At 48.3% G+C, this 17,672-nt stretch overlaps 1 protein-coding gene across 1 annotated transcript; it reads right to left on the bottom strand.

Moving 5' to 3' along the window:
- Nucleotides 1-5,146: 5,146 nt before the first annotated feature.
- On the bottom strand, nt 5,147-17,359 carry eefsec (eukaryotic elongation factor, selenocysteine-tRNA-specific). Its single transcript, XM_080000067.1, has 7 exons — nt 16,725-17,359; nt 12,675-12,882; nt 12,438-12,534; nt 11,728-11,892; nt 10,491-11,120; nt 8,886-9,042; nt 5,147-5,991 (listed from the first exon to the last, which is right to left on the bottom strand). Exons 1-7 carry the CDS (start codon nt 17,026-17,028, stop codon nt 5,810-5,812), a joined length of 1,743 nt encoding a protein of 580 aa, XP_079856193.1. The 5' UTR covers nt 17,029-17,359; the 3' UTR covers nt 5,147-5,809.
- Nucleotides 17,360-17,672: the final 313 nt, after the last annotated feature.

Below are 17,672 nucleotides of genomic sequence, written 5' to 3'. Positions count from 1 at the left end.
GAGTTAGGCGTTGTTTCTTTGTTGAAGCTCATTCTTCACTAGCGACTGAAACGTGAGATCCAGCCTTCTAGAGCGCAGCGCATCCTCTGAGCTCCCACCAGACATTTCCTTAAAACTGAAAAAACAAACAAACAAACAAACAGACAAACAAACAAACAAAAAAACAAACTCCAAAATCAAAAATAGTTTATCCTCATTTATAAGGTTACGCGGACTGGAAGGGACTTTTCCCATGACCCTACACTTCACATTCTTCGACCCCCCCCCCAAGCGGACCTCCTCCCTGCAGCCGTCAGGAACAGAAAGCCCAAAATGGAAGGGCCTCGGGCTTCTCCTTCCAACTCTCCGCAATGTTTTCAAAGTGTCTCATTGGAGAGGTTCTGAACAACTTTGTTAGTCGCTGCATAATTAAATAAAATTTAATTTTAAATTTTAAACAAGAGGAAAGCGGGTTGCCAGTGATCTTAGCGAGAATCAAGGGTCATATCAGTGTAAACAACCACTCTCAAGCCTGTGTTCAGAGTTGCCAGGTCTGCGGTTTTCCCGCGGAATTGGGCTACTTTTTAAGTGTCGAAGCGGGTTGTTTTTTTTTGGGGGGGGGGTTTCCGTGGGTCGGGGGGGGGGGGGGGGTGTGGGGGGTGTGGCTGGGTTTGTCATGCAGACCTGGCAACCCTGCCCGTGTTCAGTTCAGTTTTTGCAGCATTGCTACGGAACTAGAAGAGAACTACCAGAGAGACACAACTAGAGCAGCGTGTCAGAGAGCCACACCCACAGCGACGGCCTCCTCCGGCGGTGATGCCGCTCCACCTACACCTCCACCTCCGCCTGCTCCTGCACCGGCTACGACTGATGGAGACTCACACCCGTGGCGAGGAAGACGGAAATACTGGCGACCAGAATAAAATCAGAGCAAAAAAATAAATAAATCAAAGCAAACATCTGGCTTTTTTTTTCTCCACAGGATTTGCTTTTACTTTTGATACTTAAATTCCTTTAATCTCAGTTACTTCAAGATTTTCTCTCAAGTAGCATTCAAACGAGCGGCTTTCACTCTTACCAGAGTAGTTTTTTCCGTAAGATATTTTTACTTTTATACAAGTGCGACTTTCAAGTACTTTTTCCAACACTGGTTGGAGCTGAGCGGTAATAATTGGACTGGTTAAAGATTGGTCACAAATAAAACTTCCGATACAATTGATTGTCGGCATCAATAACGAGTGTTTCCTTAAATACTCGCTGTGCGCCGTCTTCGTCCGTCGTCGATGAGCAGCATGTGACGACACAATTCAACATATCCTTGAATCTGATGGATGAAGTCGCCCTCCCCTGCAGGAGTTTCTGGTATTAAGAGCGGTCCTGTGCCGCGCAATCAGCAGCCATTTGTTCTGCCGAGCTGGGTGAAATGCATTGTGGGTAATCTACCGACAAAGAGAATGATAGCGGTATAAGGATGAGGGCGATGGAAAACAAAAGAGGCCGCATCATGGAAGTAGACAAAGTTACTGTCACACCGCTATCTACCTCCTCTATAATGTAACCTTCCTCCACAATCCTAAAACCATCTTGTTATCTTATCTTGTTGCTTTGCTTTGTGTCATCACGCGTACGACGACACTCTCTCGCTGCGCGCGCGCACGCACTTCATTCTGGTGTCACAAAATGAAAATTCAAAGACTTTCAAATGCCTCCTCAAGCACAATTTTTTTCCATTTTCAAGGACTTCACGTAAAACAAATATAATCAATTTTAAATGTGATCTCTATTAATTAAAATATTATATAATCTTAATCTCATTGTCTGTTATTTACATGAGTTTATCTATATATCTGTTATTAACCTCGTTGTCATACATAATCTATGTCGAAAAAGGATTTCTGGAAAACTTTATCATGTCACAACCTGAATCACAAAACCTGGGGGAATATCACAGGTGATGACGGCGTTTATTTCAGGGACTTTTCAAGCACTTCAGCATAAAAGGGGGCAGTCAAGGTATTCCAGTACTTACATTTCTGAGGAGGGAATTCAAGCGGCCCAAGGACTGAACAGTAAGAAAAGTCGGTAAGAGCTGACACGGACACATAGGTGTTTTTGGATCCCCGCGTCAAATGGATGTGTTCGGCTTCAGACGTTAGATAATGACGTATACGCTTCCTTCCTGCCGTCCTTCCACCAGGTTAAGAGTTGTACAGCCTGCCTGCCTGCCTGCCTGCCTGCCCGCCTGCCTGCGTGATGTCAGTGTTGGACGGGTTACGCAGTCCGACGTGCAGTTTACTGCTCGACACTTCTCAAGGTGACAATGTATTTGACCTCTGACCTCTGCCCTCGTTGTTCTGCTGAGCTGGCCCGTAACGACCGTGCGTTATTCACTGGCGAGAGGTGAGGTGGTGGTGGTGGTGGTGGTGGTGGTGGGAAGGGGGGGGGGGGGGTGACAGGGCCACAGGACACAAAGACCGCAGTCATACAATACGGGACCTTTCTGCGAGGGAGGGCCGTGCGTATGGGAGCGGTGTATCAATACATTTCTTTATTCAGGTGCCAGTGCTCATTTGCATGAATGTCGTCTTTGTCGGAGTAATGAGATAGGAGCAGATTTGCAAACAATTCCGTGGTGAAGGGAGAACAATAGAGGTGGTGGACGGTCAATGGCTTTTCTTTCAAGAGGGCGTTGTGCTTACGCCTTGCTGGATTTTAAGGGCTAATAAGCCTCTTTAATATGCCTGAGCTGCTTTTTATTTTTTTTTTTCTATCTTGCCGCAGTTTTGGCCCAATATCTCTTATCATCTCTGTTTGTCCACTGCGATGCAACGCAACTTGTCTATGACGTCGCACGACGGGCGCTGGGCTCAATGAGGCCCGAGCCAGCGTAAACAAACAGCCTCGAGCAGGGAGTGCACCCTCTTCACACCCTCGTCCTTGTTTGCGTCATCGGATCAACGTGTTATTTTCGGGGTTTTTTGTTTTTTTTGTTCCCTCTCGCGGTCGTTTGTCAAAACGAGCTAATTTCTTTTTTTTTTTTTTCCCCCCCGCATGCGGCGGCGAAGGAAATTATTCCCATCCAGGGGCGCGTCGCTCAATCATGAAGGCGGCTTCACACGCACTGTACGTTAACGTTTCACACGGGCGTCGCTAAGTCGAATAATATATTAAAGGTCAGCAAAGGCTGGTGGAATAGGTGAGAGATAAGGAGGACCGGAAATGGGGAGGTAGACCGAAAGAGGCAGTGGCGGTATTAAATAAAGAATGCCCATTTTAATCATAGCTAATTATAATTGTGGCAATGGGTAAGGGAAAACAGAGGGGGGTGGGGGGGGGGGTGAGGGTGATTCTATCTGCAGCCACGTTCATCATCACAATGGAGTTGTTTTAATCAGACACATGACATTTCTGTCATCAAATTAGAAATTAAAAAACGGTCTCCCGGTGAAGCAATATCACCTGGAAAACCTGGCCGCGTTGGCTCAGCAATAAGCAACGGCGGGCCCATCGATAACCGCAGACCGTCCAACGCACGAAGTCACACACGGAATCAATCTGGAGCCCCTGCAAAGTAAATATTCACTCAAACGAGGGGAGCATGCAGGCGAGGAATATGTAATTTGAGCGCAGAAGAGTGCGTTAGTAGCGTCCCCACCGGTAACATTTTTAATTAATGATGCGCCTGTTTATCAGCGAAACGGCGGCTAATTAGTCTTTTTAATCTCCTCCGCCTGCTACAACTTTTTAAACACTTTCTCCACCAGCCTCCGCCCCGCCCACCCATCGACCGAACCCCGCTGCCTTCTTCCCTTTGTTTACACGCCGCCTCTCTATCGGGCAGCATCTCCGGCCGTTTCCAATCTATAAACATTTGGGTGTTCAGAGGTTGACCTTTCGGTCCGAAGTCGACCCGGAGGCCGGGCCCCAAAAGACGGGGTTATTGTTGCTCGGACATCAATGGCTTCCCGCTGCCCTGGCGAGGGCGGGAGAGATAAGCCGGAGAGAGATCATTTGTATGCAAAAATCGCCGCGGAAAGGATATGAGCGCCGGGCCAGCGTATTTTAATTAGAACGGAAAGATTGCCATCGAAGCATTATCAGGAAATAGGTGTGAATAGTCTGGGACCTTCCCGGACGTCTGCCGTGTGTCAGCTGGTGGAGCAGGGTCGGAGCCGAGGTGAGAACGTCGTACTGGCCCGCGGTACCGCTCGTCCCTGCCACCGTCAGCTGTGTCCCTCCAAGCACATTAGACAAACCTCCTCACCCCAGCTCAGAGAGACTACCGCACGCACGCACGCACGCACGCACGCACGCACGCACGCACCGACCAACAGGATTAGCGCGCGTGTTAAAAGGTATTGTTTGGAAAGCAGCGCACCCGCAATCATTTGCCTGCATCCAGACACTGAGGTTTGGGAAAAAATATATATATCCTCCTCTATCCCTACTTATTCATGCAATAGGTGACGCACTGTGGGGCTCATTGCTCAACTGAAACAAATAAATCACTCTGGTTATGGAAATACCGAACCGCCGCGTCGCCGAGAAGGTCAGTGTCCGCACTCATTTCACTTCAACAAAGGACGGAATTATTCTTATTGCTCATTTTCGACCATTAAAGAATACAGTGTTTTGCCAAACGCCGAGGAAAGTCAGAGACGGATGTGTACAGTCGCGGCTCGCGATTCATAATATAAAAGAACTTCAGAGTGAGGAAAATAAAAGAGATAGTGACGGACAGAGAAAGAAATGGTATAAAATAGATAAAGAAGATGGAAAGTGGAGCAAGAAGAGAAATTGGAGCAAGATGGGGGTAAAACAAAACAAAAAAAAAAGAGAGCAAGAGATTTTTTTTTTTGGTTGCCCGTCTGGTGTTCTATAAGAGGAACGAGGGGAGATAAGGCTAAAAGGACTGTCAGTCAGGGGAACAATCCTACCAGTGTCCCGTCTTCGCTCCCGCCCCTCCCTCTCCCACTCTCCAATTTCCACAGATTCCTGCTCAGATAGTCCACGTCCACTGGGCTGTTTGCTGACATCACATGCTACATTCTGTTTGCGCTCCAGCGTGTGGAGCATGAATGGACACATAACTCAACTATTCATACACAATATGCAGAGTCTGGCTTTTTTTTTTTTTTTTTTTTTTTTAATAGAACTCTGGTGCCATGTTGTAAATAACCCGCCAATCGATAACATCAACTGCTTATCCGTGAAATTGTGATAGTGATCAATTGCGTGCATGTACAACGTAATAGTGTGTTTCATATGCAGAGTATAACAAAGTAAAAAAAGCTGTCAGACTTTCATTAATGTTTTCTGTCATTCCTTTTTTTCCTTCGTCACATTCACTTCTCAGTGGGCAAAGCAACTCAAATACAAGGTGGCCACAGGGGAGGTGGGGGGGGGGGGGGGTACAGGTCTAAAATATTACCAAAAAGGAAATTATCTTTTGACTGATCTTTGAACTTGAGTGGTGAGCAGCAGATAGTGATAGGGGAGGGAGAGCCGAGGTCATGACACAGGCTTTATTTGTGAAGCCTCTAATTACTTTGGCCACGCTCCCTTACGTGATAATGTCTATTATCAAACCAAACTGAGGTGTTTCAGGAAGAAACACTAATTTAGATTAAAAAAAAACAAAAAAAAACGCTTCAGGGCTTTTTTTTGCTAATATTTTATCACAGCGGGTTCTGATAAAATGCACAGGGCTGACGTCTGATTCCTTCTTCACTGGGATAAGAATGCATAAAAAATGCTGGTTGGGAGGCAGAGGCCATTATATCCATGACATCACCCCCCCCCCGCAGAACAAGCTCCTGCTGCACCCAGGTCAGGGCTGAACCATTTTCTTATGCGGATCGAACACGTATCGCTTGAAGTCCAAGCAAATGCTGATTGGCTGAGAATCGGCTTTGGGCTCTTCTTCTTTGCCGGGTTCCGCCTTCGCGCCACTCTTCCCTTTCTTCTTGGAGGTGGAGGAAAGTAGCTGCGTGGTCTCCGGGCGAAGACCCCCTGAAGGGAAACGTGGCGGGCAGGGAGAAATAAAAAAATATGAATAAATTAATGTTGAGGCTGATCACTGCACGGAAGGTATCACATTATTAAAAATGATGTGAATGACATCGTTACCGACACGTCAGAGCAGAAGTTCCCAGTTTCCGACGGCGCCGAGGGTGTGTTGCGAAACCTACGGTACGGTGCAGTCAGGCTCTCGACTGTGAGCACTGAACAGCGGTTAACACTGAAGACTTCAGCTCCAGACTGATACAACTGACCTGTCTCCCAATCTCCACATCCTGGGGTCTAACAAAGACTGAGAGAGAGAGACAGTGCGTGTGCGCGTGTGTGTGTGCGTGTGTGCGTGTGTGTGTGTGGCCCAAAAACAAAAACAAAATAAAAAATAAAACAGTTCTAATTTGTTTTGCCTTTGTTGTTTTCTCGCCGCCTTGCATGCTTGCAGATGAGAAATGCTGAGGGTTAATGGCAGAGCTCTCTGGCTGTCTGACCTCGCCTTCTGCGGCGCCAGCATTCAGGCTGTTATGGTTATGCCAATGTGAGGCTCGTCAGGGTTGCGGGGCAGAATTCTCTTCCTGTTATCTACGATCAGATGACTAGGATCGTGGTATCGCCGCCCGATCGCCACGCTCGCACGCACACGCACACGCACACACACTTCACATCAAATTTAAAAAGAGAATGAAATGCAATCTCATGTTCAATTTCTAGTTTATTTTTTTGTAGAATATACTCCAACTGTTCTGAAATAAATAAATATACATACATACATACATACATACATATCTATGTAACAACCAAAGTCTTTCATGCTACTCATCTGCAGACAACAGAGCTTGTAAAGCAGTCCCTACTGTACATTACACAGTACTTAGCAGCGCTGACTTGACAAATGGACAGGACAAAGTAACCCCCCCCCATGCTTTTGCAAAATCTCAAATAATCCCTAATGCACAAAACCATTATCCCCCCCCCCCCCCACACACACACACACACACACACACACGCACCTCGGCACCAATTCAGGTATGAGCCTGATTTATCATTTTTGGCAATCCAAGATACACTAAAGCGTTCACAAGTCAGATCTAGTAAACAACAACCTTGGCGTCCGCCCCCTCGACAGCTTTTCTCAGTTTCTTTTCATGTGTCAGCGAACAACAAAGTTATGGACACAGTTATTAAAAGTTGTTTTTCATAGTGCGCCACAGGATTTCACGCACGGAAAGACTTTTCCTATCAAATTCATACGATCAGATATACACATGTGGCAGCTCCATCGACAGACAATTAATCTGGTGGATTTTGACGAGTCCAGAATCTGCACCTTCTCCAGGTTTCGTCTGCTCCATTCTTTGCATCGCAAGGGAGAGGTTGGTAACCAAAGAAAAAAATATATATAATAAAACGGCGAAAACGACGACTGACGAGTCTAAAACTGGGAGAACAGGTCCCTGTGGTGGCGGGTGCTGAGGAACCATAGGAGCTTTTTATGCGGTTATTCTTTTTTTTTTTTCCAGTGAGCAACATGGCTCTGAAGTCCACCTTGATTGCTTGGCTTCCATTTCGTTCCGTTCACCAAACCTGCTCAGGCCTCGCAGCCTGAGGAACGGAAAGACAGGACCCACCCGAGACGCGGCCAGAGGTGGGGGCCGAGCGACACCTTGTTCTCCCCGACGCCCCGTCGCGTCTCCCGCACCTCGGCTCAATGTGGCCGTTATGCTCGGGGCGAGAGGAAGCCGCCGCGCACGAGGCCCAACGCGGTGTGAGCGGGTTTGGCGGGTGGGGGTGAGGCTCTCTTTCTTAATGTTTTTGTTTTCCCTTTGCCTCACGGTGTGGAGCCGTCGGCCAGAGCGACAGAAGGTAAAATAAACACTGGAGCAGACTTCCCCCGGAACACGGGCCGTCCCAAGAGGAATCCTGGGAATGTGACTCGGGATTTCAGGCCTACCACTCTCACCACATCCTGAACGCGGCCCGCAGAACCCAAAATCCTCTGAGAGAAACTGCTTGGGTTGCATGTGGGTGTTGTGTGTGTGTGTGTGTGTGTGTGTGTGTGTGTGTGTGTGTGTGTGTCTGTCTGTCTGTCTGTCTGTCTGTCTGTCTCTCGATGACTGGCTTTGTCAGACATTGATTACCTCATTTGGGGCTGTCCAGATTCCCCCTTTTACTTGAACAGGGTCTGCTCAAAGTTCTATTAATTTACCTAAACCCTTAAAGACAGATCGTTTACATCAGCTCGCAGGTAGAGATGGTATCCATGTCCCAAAACAGGTCAAAAGTTATCCATGCTGGTTGTGCCCTTTCCTCAAATCCTTAATAAAAAAAATACTCTTCCACTTAAACCCTTTACCAATGTAACATCAATTCAAGGTTTAAATCTATGACAGTTTCATATTATATCTGATCTTGTTCCAACAAAGTAGTGACTAGAACCAATCCAGGACCTCACAGTTATTAAAATATCTGTTATTTCTACCAGTTTGAGTGAGAACTTGCTCACTGGTATTGAGCGTCCCTACAGAATCAACATAAACATGTTATTCAGCGTGCATTTTAAAATCCTGCAGTTGAGGCTCCCCCGCTCACGCCGACCACATCCAAACCCGTGAGTCATCGTGCAGGCTGGTGCCTGCATTTGCACCTTCTGTCTTTCCACATAAAATTATATTAAAGCATACTTTTATTTTCCTCTCCGATTTTCAGGCAATTAGCTGGAATCATTGTGAGAGTAATCTACAGAATACTCATTAGCCCTAAGCTCATTACAATTCCCTAACGGACAAGCTCGATATGCAGAGCTCATACTCCATTTTACACAGTCTACTTTGATGCGAGTCTCGGCATCAGATGGGTCAACGTCGTCACGGCAAACTTCGGTAAATCCTCACCTGATACCCGGATCTTGAATTTCCCGCTCTGTCCAAAGCCGCCCTCGATGACGCCCTCCTCGCCCGTGGACAGCCTGACCTTCAACCCCACAAAGAGCTGCAGGTTGGTCTCTTTCTTGAACAGGTTGCGGCCGATAACGGTGTAATCATCGGTAACCTGGCCGGGGGGAGGGGGGGGATGATAGGTCATAATGAGTGGCACAAAACATAGAGGGAAAAAACAAAACAAAAAAAACAACTACCCAACCCGTCATATCAATCATCAATATCAAAACATATCTGAGGGCGAGGATGGTTTGAGTGTTTCAACAGTACAGCCAGGTGTCTGCCGCCGCCACCGCCGCCGCTTTGACGTCGGCCGCACGTTCCCAAAACCCCAGGACGTCACGGCTCTGCAACGACCGCATTCCGCTGGGCTCGTCCTCTGTCTGTCTCTTCCTTTCATTCTTTGTGCGTTTCTTCCGTAATCTCTTAATCACCGCGGTATTCACCCATCCCCGATGAGATAATGGGAGGGGCACCACTCTGTCGCCATCTCATCCCCCAACAAACCTCTTCCTCTCTGCCCTCATTGCGCTCGTGAACGTTTGGCCCCGACCTCGGCTGAGCGTGACAGGGGCGCAGATAATGAGAAATAAAGTTTCTTTACGTGTCTAACAGACCGCATAAGGCGTGACCGGGTGACTGGCAAATCTCAACAATGTCAGTTATGTGCCCTGCGGAAAAAGGAAACGCTTTAAGGGGCTGAAGTGCGATCGCTGTCACTCGGCCGCCATCTGACCCCTCGCACGCAGCGCTCCGACCGCACGCTAAATGACAGGAGCTGTCGACAGCTTGAGGTGCTAACGGCTTGAAAACCTGTTCGCACACTTGAACCCGCCCGCCCCGCGCCTGACCCTGCAGGGAGGGTGGCCGTGCACTCACGCTGGAAGTCAACTGTAGCCTGACCTGTGACGGGGCTGAGAAGACGACTCTGGCAGAAACCCGGAGGGAAGTAAACTTAAACAAAGTACCATGGACCAAGGAGAGAGCACGCACATTATGATTGTGTATGCTTTATAAATCATTAATTCATAAATTTAAGGATATATTAACAGAGAAAATGGAAAGGGGAAAAAGACAGAGCACATGAGAGAGACAGACAGAGAGAGACAGACAGCTATGACTAAAAGCGATGTGGGTATTCCTGTGCTACTCAGGTGTGTCCAAACAGCGCCAGGATCCAACAGCCAGACAGAGCGAGTGGCGTCAGGCGGCCACACAGCCACCCACATACATTATTCTCAAAGGATCACATGCCCTGCGATGCCTCCAACGCAGCTTGCCAGAGCTGCTTGGTATGTGCTCCAGTGCCACACGAAATTAAAAACATCCAAATAACAACCTACAATCAAATAACAAAGGGGGGACTAAACTTTATGAGCGAGGTGACAGAAGAGCGGAGGCAAGGGACATATTTATGCCAATGGTTCACAGTGAGGGAAAAAGGCAGATCTGCACACAGACGGGCCATAGAGAAAATTCAGAAAACAATGTCCCCCCTATTGACCAAAAATAAAGGTACAGCTGGGTACATGACCCGCTGTCGTCCGGGGATGCTCTCACCCTTTCCACCTGGCCCTCCCTGTGTTTGGTCTTGCAGACGCGCAGGCGGGGCAGGGCCGTCTCGGTGTAGGCCTTGTCCTCAAAGCCCTCCAGCAGCCGCCCCTGGAAGGCCAAGCGGCAGGCGTTGGCGTGGATGTCGGTGTCCAGCTTGGAGCCTATCACCAGGCAGAGCAGCGGGCAGGTGACCGGTCGCTCAAACTCCAGCAACGCCCATTGCTCCGGGTCAGGCGCCGAACCCGACTCTCCGCGGCCAATGGCGTAAACCTCCTGGTAGAGGTACTCTCGGTCGAAGGAGAAGGGCGCGTCCAGCGGGCGGGGGGGGGTGTCTGGGGAGGGATGGGGGGGTGCCGAGGGCGGCAGGCCGAAGAACATGACCTTGGCCATGACGGTCTCGTGGCCCACCGTGATGTGGAACTTGCCCCGGGTGCAGAGGGAGCCCTTGAAGTAGCCGATCTTCCGGACCGAGATGAGCGCGGCGTGGAGGGTGCGCAGGGAGGCCGGGCTGCACACCACGCCGCGCTCCAGCAGCTTCGGGTCGAACTGTGTCACACACACGCCCACGCGGTCACCCTGCATGGCCCCTGGAACAGGCTTCCGAAACATCTGCATTGACTTCACCTTCTTGGTTACCTGTGGTCAGACGGCAGAACGGCACAGTGAGACTCATTTGTGACTTTTTTTTTTTTTTCTCTCTCTAAGGAGGTGGGGGAGTTTTCCCCACTGAAATTTAACTCAGTTTCAACATAGAAGCCTCACGGTGAGTAGAATTCTAATAACTGAATTATCTGAGAACACAACACAAAACAGGGACAAAATATTATTTTTGTTGACTCATGAGAAAGTGTCACTGGTTTTACTCTTAGCAATTCAGGAACAGCCATATGGATTCATGGTGGAGCGTTTGGGCGTTTTCTTAAGCCTTTTGCTGCCACCTCATGGTGCACGTGGCGATTACAGATGACACATTTCAGCCGCGGCGCTGGTGAGCGGCTGCATCTGGTCTGAATTACCCAACTTCCATGCTGCCAATCCATCCCCAGCTCCCGCATCCTTCCCTCCCCATAAACACACACCGACACATCCTCTAACCCCCGCTTTGCCATCCCAGCAGCCCCCCACCCAAGTCAACTTCTGAACTTCCGACATATATTGTAAGTTTTTGAAAGCAGTGGATGTTACTCAAGCTTGTAAATACATGTCATTTAGAAAAAGGGTTGGCATGCTTTTCTCAGCCTACCTTGAGCGCCGGGATCTCCACGGTGTCATTGACAGCCAACGACCCCTGCAGGATGGTTCCGGTCATGACGGTGCCCTGACCGCGAATAGCGAAACAATGATCCACCGCCATCAGAAAGGCACCGTTGGGATCTCTGTGAGGGACATACGTCTGTCTTTTCAAGAGCTGAGACGGACAAAAACAATGGCGCGCGCGCGCGCACGCGCACACACACGCACACGCACACACACGCACGCACACACACACACACACACACACACACAAATTGTTAACTGCTGTCATAACATTGTAAGGTCACTGGTCAGTGCAAGCATATAGAAACACGAGAGAGAGACTCAAAATGAACACCATAGCTATCTAGTGTTGAGTCTGTCAGCCCTTTACTTTGAAAACAGTACAACCCGATACAGTGTCTCCTGTGTTGCAGTTCCTGGTCTGACAGAGACCCAATGAGTGTGGCCCATCACTGCTTTCCATGAAAAATTGCAAGCGCACAATCCTCTGTATAGTGAGTGAAATAAGCCACCAGCGCTTCCTTTTAACATTAAATGTTGTGATTCATATATTCATCGCGGCCTCTGTTTCCTACAGTTTAGACACGTTTCTAGGGGGTAGAATGGACTCGTTCTTTTTATAGTACTGTCACCACTAAAAGTCATCAATTATTACTATGAGAAGCAGAGGGTCGCTGATGTGTTTTGGGAGTTTACCTCTATTAGTTGTGGAACTCCCTGTGGATCCTCAGTTCCAGGGGCCTCTGGGCCCCCGGGCTTAGCTGCTACAGAAATCACAGGACATTCTTTGAATCTTGACAAATGAGAAGAAGAGAGACATTGTAATCACAATGTGCTTCAACGCTGAGGTGATTATTTAAAAAGGGCTCCAAAGATGTATACACCCACATGGTCCACACTTATTTACGTTGAAGGCCTTGGTTACATGAATACCTGGTGTTCTCCAGGGTTTTGTGCAGCCTCTTGGTCATTTTCTCGATGGCGCTCTGCCTCTTGTTGGGGGGCAGCAGGTCAATCTTGTTCAGGATCACCACCATCCGGGGGCAGGTCAGCTCTCCGATGAGCAGGCACTCGGCCGTCTGGGTCTGCACGCCCTTCACCACGTCCACCACCAGCATCATCAGGTCAATGATCTGAGCTCCTGGAGCACACCGCAACGTTCTGGTTTAGAAATCAACGCTCATGCAGCTCCCGTAGATGTATGCTATGTATGCCAATTAACTATGCATCACTTATTTTTTCCTCTTCCTCTTCATTTCTTTGTTGGACTATTGTGAAGCCCTCCTTCTGGAACACTTCACCACAACTGAGTGGATATGTGAACACTTAAGAATTCATGCTCCATTTACAATAGAGGGAGTGTGGTGTTTGAAGTGAGTCTCCATAAAAAAACAGTCCCAAAAAGATTTACATCTCAAGGTTTGTCGACTACAAGACCTGAAGCTGACAATAGTGGAAAATAACACAGCCAGGAGACCAAGAATAACAAAAAGAACAAGAGAATAAACTAAGGGTACCATTGGAAGGAAAGGGAGAAAAAGAAGGGCTAGAGGGCTGAAATTAGAGCTCCGGCTCACTTGGTCGTCTTTCCTCTGCCTCTTTTCTTTTCCTGAATTTGGCAGGCTTTATTTCCTGTGCTCCTCTCTTTTCTCTTCTTCTATTTGGCTCTCTTGCTTTCCTGTTCAACTCTCACTAGGGACAGGGGGGGAAGTTTTACACATATCCCAAACCCTACACTTTCCTTCCTCCATAATCTACAGCATATGGCATCAGATGGCTTACTGGCTAAAAGACATTCGTATACTTTGTTTTATGGTGCTGTACTTTATTACAGTTGTATTTAATGGACACCCACTTCACAATGTAGTTGTTAAATGGCACCATTTTATTGTCACGTTTCTTGTTCCATTGTATGGGAACTGACAGAGATAAATACAGAATTTGGGGGGGGGGAAAAAAAAGACACAGGTGGACAGGTTCCCATGTAGTCCCATTTCATCCAAAACAAGTCATCCCTTTTGGCCTCAGCTCCGTCAGAGGAAGATGTGGCAACATCTTTCCTGAGTTACTTGCAGTCTGAAAGCGCCCTCTGCTGGGTCAGTCTAAAAATTAAGGACAATAGACTCCATGAACTGAATGGACCCATAACGTAGTTATCAAAAGGATGAGTTTGACTTTGTTTAGATGAGATGGGACTACAAAGAGGTGGTTTAAAGTTGCAATCCATAATATTGTCTGTGCTGGGTGGACCAGTGGTTCTCAAACGTTTTTAGTAGTCCCCTCTAAGATCTATTTTAAGCTGAGTTCTTCCTTCATTCGCCTTGGGAGTAACAAAAAGAAAATTAACATAAATGATGTACTGTATGTGAGTTGTATGTGTTTTTTTAAACATCACAGTATATATAACCAATATTTAACTTTTTTTTTTTTTGTTTTCCGAGTACCCCCTGCAGTAGGCCCATTTGAGAAACACAAGCAGCAATGAGCGGGCCCTAGGGAAGAGCAACCCTGGCTTTGTGCATGTCGGGGGTGCTGGCAGGATACCGGCTGACGCAACAGGACACTTTTGCAACCATCAGACAATGCGCGAAGGGGTTAGATGCTATTGGGAGGAGTACATCAAGGTATAAAACATTTCAGCTCAATACTGGCATGTAAATGTCTTCAGGCCGTGACCCTCAGTACTTGTACTCTGTGCAACTTAATCTGAATCAAATTTAATCTTGGCAAACAAAGTTTTGGGCAGATTTGACAGTGTACAGTCAAGTTACAAATCACTTCCTGCCAGTAGGAGGCACTATGACCATAACTCAATATTGGCAAGTAAATGTTCTTAGGCCAGCAGCCTCAAACTACAGGCCAGGGGGCCACATCCGGTCCACAAGACAATTTAATGTGGCCTGCTACTTGGTGATAATACACCAGTCAACCACAACATTAAAACCACTGACAAGTGAAATGAATAACATTGATCATCTTGTTGCAATCAAGGGATGGGATATATTAGGCAGCAAGTGATCAGTCAGTTCTTGAAGTTGATGTGTTGGAAGCAGGAAAAATGGGCAAGTGTAAGGATCTGAGCCACTTTGATAAGGACTAAATTGTGATGTTAGACGACTGGGTCAGAGCATCTCCAAAACAGCAGGTCTTGAGGGGTGTTCCCGGTATGCAGTGGTTAGTACCCACCAAAAGTGGTCCAAGGAAGGACGACCTTTGAACCAGCAACAGGGTCATGGGCGCCATGGCTCATTGATTCACGTGGGGGAGCAATGTGACATTCTAAGTTTGTCTGGTTCGATCCCACAGAAGAGCTACTGTAGCACAAATAGGTGAAAAAGTTAATGCTGCTATGATAGAAAGGTGTCAGAACACACAGTGCATCACAGCTTGATGTGTATGGGGCTGTGTAGCCACAGAGCGGTCAGAGTGTCCATGCTGACCCCTGTCCACCTCTGAAAGCTCCTACAATGGACACGTGAGTGTAAACTGGACCATGGCGCAATGGAAGAAGGTGGCCTGGGCTGATGAATCACATTTTCTTCTACATCATGTGGATGTCCGAGTGCGTGTGCGTCGTTTACCTGGGGAAGAGTGCCACCTACCTAAACATTGTTTCATACCAAGTACACCCCTTCATGGCAACGGTACTCCCTCATGGCAGTGGCCTCTTTCAGGAGGATAATGCACCCTGCCACACTGAAAAAATTACTCAGGAATGGTTTTAGGAACATGACAAAGAGTTCAAGGTGTTGAGTTGGCCTCAAAATTCACCAGATCTCGATCCGATGGAGCATCTGTGGGATGTGCTGGAACAACTAGCCCATCTTGGCGCCAGATACCACAGGACACCTTCAGAGGTCTTGTGGAGTCCATGCCTCCAGGGGTCAGAGCTGTTTTGGTGGCACCAGGGGGGGCCACACAATATTAGGCAGGTGGTTTTAATGTAATCATAAGGTAAAAGAGCTATTTCTAACAGGATTAAGAGGCAATTTACTCATGTGCAGGAGAAAACAAAACAAACTAACAGGCTGGTTTTCTCTTGAAGTTCAACACGGCCCCCTTGAAGAAGACAACCTGGCCGGTGGCCCCCAGGTGATTTAATTTTGAGACGACTGCTTTAGGCTGTGACTCTTTGTAAACATGTGAAGTTTGGGGCAAATTTGACCATGCACAGTCGAGTTATTAGCTACTTCCTAGGAGCAGGGGCGCTATGACCAGAACTCAATATTTGCACGTTGATGTCTTCAGGCCTGGACTCTTATGAAACGTGAAGTTTGGGGCAGATGTGACCCTGTCCTGTGGATTTACACAACCTCTTCTTGTTTCGTGGTGAAATAAACATGCAGATTAGACGCCTCGCCACACTCACAGCGTTGGAAAATCTCAAACTTTTAACAACGTTTCATTGTTAAGGTCTTTTACACACGCTGATCGGGTTTGAGGTGGATCTGATTAACCTGCGAGGAGGAGTTCCCGGAAGCATGGAGCCTGAAAATGGCGGAAACAAGGAAATGTCCAAAATGTCATTCGAAACTTCCGTTTTGTTTTTTGTTGTTGTTGTTTATTTGCCAACATCCGGGTTTGACCTCTCGTTCGCTCTACGACGTTGAAATTATTTTCCTCAAAAGTTTGCCTTCTTCTGATCTCCTTTGTTTGGTGGTGGAGGATATATATTTTTACATCCGAAAGTACTATCCTTTTTTGGGAACGTTCCTCCATAATGGAGCATGGCTGGTTTATCACATTCACTGCCTCTCTGGTCTGAGAAATCCTCGCTGGAAAGGGCGGACCCCGCCACCACCTATGGGAACTGCATATAGAGGAGCACAGACATAACGCGGACACACTGAATGGCTGGTTCTTATAAAAGGCCGGTTTAAAAAACAAAGTAACAGATATGGGATTGTCTTTTTTATAACGTGACGGTGACTGGGTAGACCGTGATCACGCAAACAAGCCCCTCGAGTCATTCTCGGAGCTTACCCCCAATGATGGTGCGGATGAGAGAGGCGTGTCCGGGACAATCCACCAGGGTGAACTGCAGACGGCCGTACTCCCTGCCCCCGCAGTCCGCCCGCAGGTGCTCTGGGAGGTCCACCGTGAAGGAGGAGAAGCCCAGGTCCAGGGTGATGCCCCTCTCCCGGGACTGGGGGTTCTTGTCGAAGGCGGCGGTGGAGGCGGTGCTGCTCAGCGCCCTGGCGAGCGACGTCTTGCCGCTGTCGACGTGCCCCAGCACCCCGACGTTGAAGTTCAAAGTCTTGGCGGAGCCGGGACTCGGGTCCGTCATGGTTGTTTTTGTGGGGGGAGAAACGGTGTGTGCGACCTGAGCTGAAGTTGGACTTTCGGACTCAACTGGAACAGCGGAGTCAGCGGAGTTTTACTTGTGGTCTTTTTCGCAGGTTCTCCGCGCGTGTGTGCGTCGGCTCCTCGTCTAGCCCCGTTGGGTCTGCTGCTTTTATTGGGTTCTCAACCCGAATCGCGGTCGCGGTACGGCTCACTTTACAGCACAGACTACCACCGCGGGCCCCTCAAGCATAACTGCGATCACCCGCGGCGATGGCGCAACCGGCCAGGTGCGTGTGTGACTGCCCAACGTGAGCAATAGGGACTTCCGCATTCAAACTGTCAACAGGGAGGCTTCTTCTTCTTCGCCGCCGCCCGTCGCTGCTCCCCAACAACACGTTCACTGCTGCGGCCAGTGGTTGGAAGGTGTATTGCAGCCGCTTTCACGTCCCGGGCGAGCCAGGCAGAAGGTGTTGGAGGCAGATGGTCCGCTGTGGCGAACCCTAACGGGAGCAGCCGAAAGGAGAAGAAAAAGAAGAAGCTGATGTTGTGCAGTCATTGTGAAAAGCAACGACAGAGAAAGGTTAAAGGGGTCGAGGGAAGGCGAGTACCGTCGCTCCCCAGCCCGCCCCTACAATTGTGGTGCAC

This window comes from Zeus faber, assembly GCF_960531495.2.
Source record: "Zeus faber genome assembly, chromosome: 5".
Taxonomy (NCBI): Eukaryota; Metazoa; Chordata; class Actinopteri; order Zeiformes; family Zeidae; genus Zeus; species Zeus faber.
This window is presented reverse-complemented; position numbering and strand designations above follow the sequence as displayed.